Source organism: Nansenia antarctica (genome assembly GCF_963989245.1).
Source record: "Nansenia antarctica genome assembly, chromosome: 12".
Taxonomy (NCBI): Eukaryota; Metazoa; Chordata; class Actinopteri; order Argentiniformes; family Microstomatidae; genus Nansenia; species Nansenia antarctica.
The window spans coordinates 22,333,409-22,337,884 of NC_137682.1; the positions used below are offsets into that span (position 1 = coordinate 22,333,409).

General features: G+C 43.2%; 1 protein-coding gene across 3 annotated transcripts in view; it reads left to right on the forward strand.

Moving 5' to 3' along the window:
- Positions 1–3,634, forward strand: part of gria4a (glutamate receptor, ionotropic, AMPA 4a) — a gene marked incomplete at both ends in the record, with an annotated part of 103,831 nt that extends 100,197 nt beyond the window's left edge. Inside the window, 3 exons of one of the 3 annotated variants that reach the window (XM_080543277.1) lie at positions 441–573; positions 1,422–1,559; positions 3,473–3,634. In XM_080543277.1, coding sequence (XP_080399403.1) covers positions 441–573; positions 1,422–1,559; positions 3,473–3,634 — 433 coding nt within the window. The remainder of the gene's footprint in view (positions 1–440; positions 574–1,421; positions 1,560–3,472) is intronic. The other 2 variants (XM_080543279.1, XM_080543278.1) reach the window with 2 other exon arrangements.
- Between the last annotated feature and the right edge of the window lie 842 nt (positions 3,635–4,476).

Sequence of the window (4,476 nt, forward strand, 5' to 3'; positions counted from 1 at the left end):
GGATAGAACTATTTCTATTCTCATTTTGGGTGAACTATCCCTTTAAAAAAAGAGCTAACATCTAAAATTGAGGTATTGGGATGATGTAGACTAGAGAGGCCGCCCGGCCCCCTCCCTGTATAAACACTAAGCAAGCCCTGCCAATAGTCCAGTGTTCACAGCAATTGCCTCTGCTTGCGTAGGGACGGCTCGGGCAGTATGAGCGCATTATTGGAAGTGACACAGGGGGGTCCCACTCATATGTCTGTAGCTCACTATGCCCCTCGCTCCCCCCTAGCCCCTCCAATGGGCATACACACATGTACTCAGTGGGATCCACACTGGGTCACTTCTACCAAAACAGTACCTTTTTCTGTGAACTGAGCTCTGACTGTATGTGACCCTAATAACATAAAATAACATGACCTATGATGTTATTTATGTTATTTTTACACGCGAAGAACCCCGGTAAACCTTGCGGTTTTGAAACTGAGTGAAGCAGGCGTCTTAGACAAACTGAAAAACAAATGGTGGTACGATAAGGGAGAGTGTGGACCCAAGGACTCTGGAAGTAAGGTCAGTCTCACGGGCAGAGTGGGGGGACAGACACCCTCGCTGTGGCAGACAGACAGACAGACTAGCCTGAACAATGTTGTTAGCATTACGGTTAGCATTAGCTAAGCCCATGACAAGCTAAGTGTCTTGTGTTATTTGATGAACCTATTTGTTCAATACCATGTAATCAGATTACAGTAGATTTATCACCGCTAGTTTTAGGATCATGTCATATCTTTGTTCCTCTATGATGTAACTTAGACCAAAATGTAATTTCAGACAAAGAGACATTGTGTCATTGGCGCATTCTTCTAAATGATTACTCGTAATGAGGTTCCTAACACACTGCAGATGTTTTTTAAATTAACTGCTTAGAATATATTAGACCTGAACCATGGGGTAGAATACTTTTTCAGCACTCAGCCAAAAGCCTGCTTAGAAGTAACTTATTTGAAATATAAACAGATTAATATTAAAAATGTACAAGTGCACTTTCTTTGACTTTGACTTGTTGTAATGCAATAGTAGAAGTAGTATGTAGTAGTAGTAGTAGTAGTAGTAGTAGTAGTAGTAGTAGTATGTAGTAGTAGTAGTAGTAGTAGTAGTAGTAGTAGTAGTAGTAGTAGTAGTAGTAGTAGTAGTAGTAGCAATAGTTAGTAATAGAACTAGCTGCTATAGTTCGCATAGTTTGTGTAGTAGTAGTTATTTTAGTAGTGTACTAGTAATAGAAATGATAATAATGATAATATTTAAATAATATGACACTATGCAATAACTAAACGTAATTGTAAAATATATAAATACTGTACTAAAGCTGTATTTTTGTTGGTCTCGCTCTCACTCACTCTCTCTCTCTCTAACCCTCCTCTCTTCCCCTGCCCCCCCAGGACAAGTCGTCTCAGGCCCTGAGCCTGAGCAACGTGGCGGGGGTCTTCTACATCCTGGTGGGGGGTCTGGGTCTGGCCATGATGGTGGCCCTGGTGGAGTTCTGCTACAAGTCGCGGGCCGAAGCCAAGCGCATGAAGGTGGACCTTAGCCCCCCCCACTGCCCCAGCCCCTCTCCCAGCACCCAGAATCTAGCCACTTATAGGGAGGGGTACAACGTTTACGGCTCCGAGGGGGTCAAGATATAGGGGTAGGACTTAGGTCTCCTTTAGGTGGGGTGGTGGTGATTGTAGCTGTATTAGCACAGCAGAGCAGTGTTGTGACATGTGGTGAAGCATTGTGGAACCAATGTTTTTTTGTTTGTTTTTGTTTCTGTTGTGACAGCTTCTTATGTTTTGGTTTGGGGTATTTTTTGGTTTGGTTTGTGTTTGTTTTTTATGATCATTGTTGTGTTCTATCGTATAGCGCTTCACCCTAGAGCATTCTACGGGTTAGATTTGTGCGATGGCAGATTTTGGTTCCATCGTCTTTGGCTGCAGATGATGATGATGATAATCATGGTGATAATGTTGCTCTTGGCTTTTTGACTCGCATAGACACCTGCATTCCGTCCATTCTCAGAGGAACCTTCAGTATGTACTGTAAGCCCATAGCATGGGTGTTCAACTCCAGTCATTGAGGGCCAAAGTGTCTGCAGTGTCGGTCCACGTCTGGACCCGGGGGGGGGGGGGGGGGGGGGGGCAACAGTGTATGCAGGCTTTACTTTAGCCCAGCACTTCCTCACCTGGGGGGTATTCCATCAACGTCGCTAACGAAAAATCCAGGCTTATTTTGATAAGTACATAACCCGAATAAGCCTAGATTTTTTTCTAGCGACATTGATGGAATACCCCCCTGATTCTACTAACCATGGTCTTGATGATTAGTCTGTCAGTTGAATCAGGCATGTTAGTGCAGTGCTGGGTTAGAATAAAAGGCTGCATGCAATGCTTCCCAAGACCAAGAGAGCAGAACACTGATGCAGGCTTGGATAACCAGATCGGTGGATCCTCTGTCCAGCCAGTGGCATTTATTTAATTAGTTAAATGCCAAGGAGAGAGAACAAACAGAAGTCAGACTACGGCCTTCGAGCACTGGAGTTGTGTACAGTACTCCTGTTTAGTATCGTCTCAAAGACCTTATTCCGAGATCCAGAACACCAAACAAAACACCTGAATTCTTTTCGGGTTTGTAGAACAATCTTATATCAACCAAACACTTTATAGAGAATGACTGCTTATTGATGTTGTTGCAAAAAGAGTTCACTAATTATCAGTGAGATTATGTAAAATTATTAACATACATAGGTAGCACTTTCATCCTGGTAACAGGTTGTTTGTTTGTGGCCTGGATGCTTAGATAGATAATGCATCCAACCATGTTTCCTTTTCTAGCATTTACACAAATCAACCAGCCTGTCTATGATGTCTTGTTCTTTACCAATCTTTAGCAATATACAATGGATTTAAACATCATAGAGTAGTGAGTTCTCATAAAGTGTTTATTCTAGAACAGAAGTCAGTCGGACCCTCTCTATAATCTGAAATCTGGGACACACCCCTCACTTCTTTCCCTGTCTTTACAAATCCTGAACTTCCAAATCCTCACCTTACGTCTTTGTAACATCAAGACCCCAGAATTGCATGGTCACCTTTGAAATGCAGATGTCTAACCTAAACATATTTGATTGTGTTCTGAGTGTCTGTATGTTTGTTGTTGCTTGCCTTTGCGTTCATTTGGATTTTTCATTGTAACGTTAGTTTAAGTGTGTTTACTTATATGTTTGTGCAAGTGTGTTTCCGTGTGTGTGTGTGTGTGTGTGTGTGTGTGTGTGTATGTGTGCATGTGTGTGTGTGTGTGTGTGTGTGTGTATGTGTGCATGTGTGCGTGTGTGCGTGCATGTGTGTGTGTGTGTGTGTGTGTGTGTGTGTGTGAGCCTGAGTGTGTGTATATCTTTTACCTGACAAAAACTCATCACTGTTTCTTTTCCCTCTCATCTCCCTTCCGTCTCCAGCTGTCATTCTCTGAAGCCATGAGGAACAAGGCCCGTCTGTCAATCACGGGCAGTATGGGGGAGAATGGGCGTGTCTTGACCCCAGACTGCCCCAAGGCCGTCCATGCAGGCCACGCCCTCAGACATCCAGGCCTCGCTGTGGTCTCCTCGGGCCTACCCTGAAAACCAAAAACACACACTGTGCCTTAACACTGACACACACACACACACACACACACACACACACACACACTCACACACACCTACATCATCACCCCAGACCTGATGCCACAAACACAAACTAGAGACAAGCTAACAGCAACTACAGGGAGACAGGAGGGACAAACATGAAGTTCAAACTTTGGGAGATCCATTAACTCATGGAAACCAAGGTGACAAACTGACAGTGACACAGCACAGACTGAACTGATGATAAACTGAGAATAACATGGTGGTGGTGATGATGATGATGTTGATGATGATGAAGACTTAGGCGGTGTCCGAAGCAGACACATCACCGCTATTTTATGTTTCAACATGATTGGTCGCTTTTGGCTAACACGCCACACCCCTGATTCATTATCAGGAAACGATGCTTCAGGACTAACATCATCATCATCATGGTCATCATCATCGTCCTCTTCATCATCATCACCTGCCTGTGAAGAGCCAGGTGAATCACCTAGAAGACCAGAAAACTGTAAAACTGTAAACTTGGACTGTGCAAACCTGCTACTTTACCATGAACTGTTCAAAGGAACATCCTTTCTTACTACGCTTAGTTGGTCATCTCCCAAAAACAACACCGAGAGATAAATGAACATAGACTATCGGTCGACAACTCAAAGGATATTTTCAAACTCACATGGCTAACGTGGCCGTAACAGGTTTGTAAAAAAAAAAAAAAAAAAAAAGTAGTAGTTAATGAAATAATTCATCACCATGACAAGTCACACTAAATAACAAGTAGATGATCACTTTCCTGAGCGGGGGGAACGGACGTTAAGCTGTACATTCTGTGATAA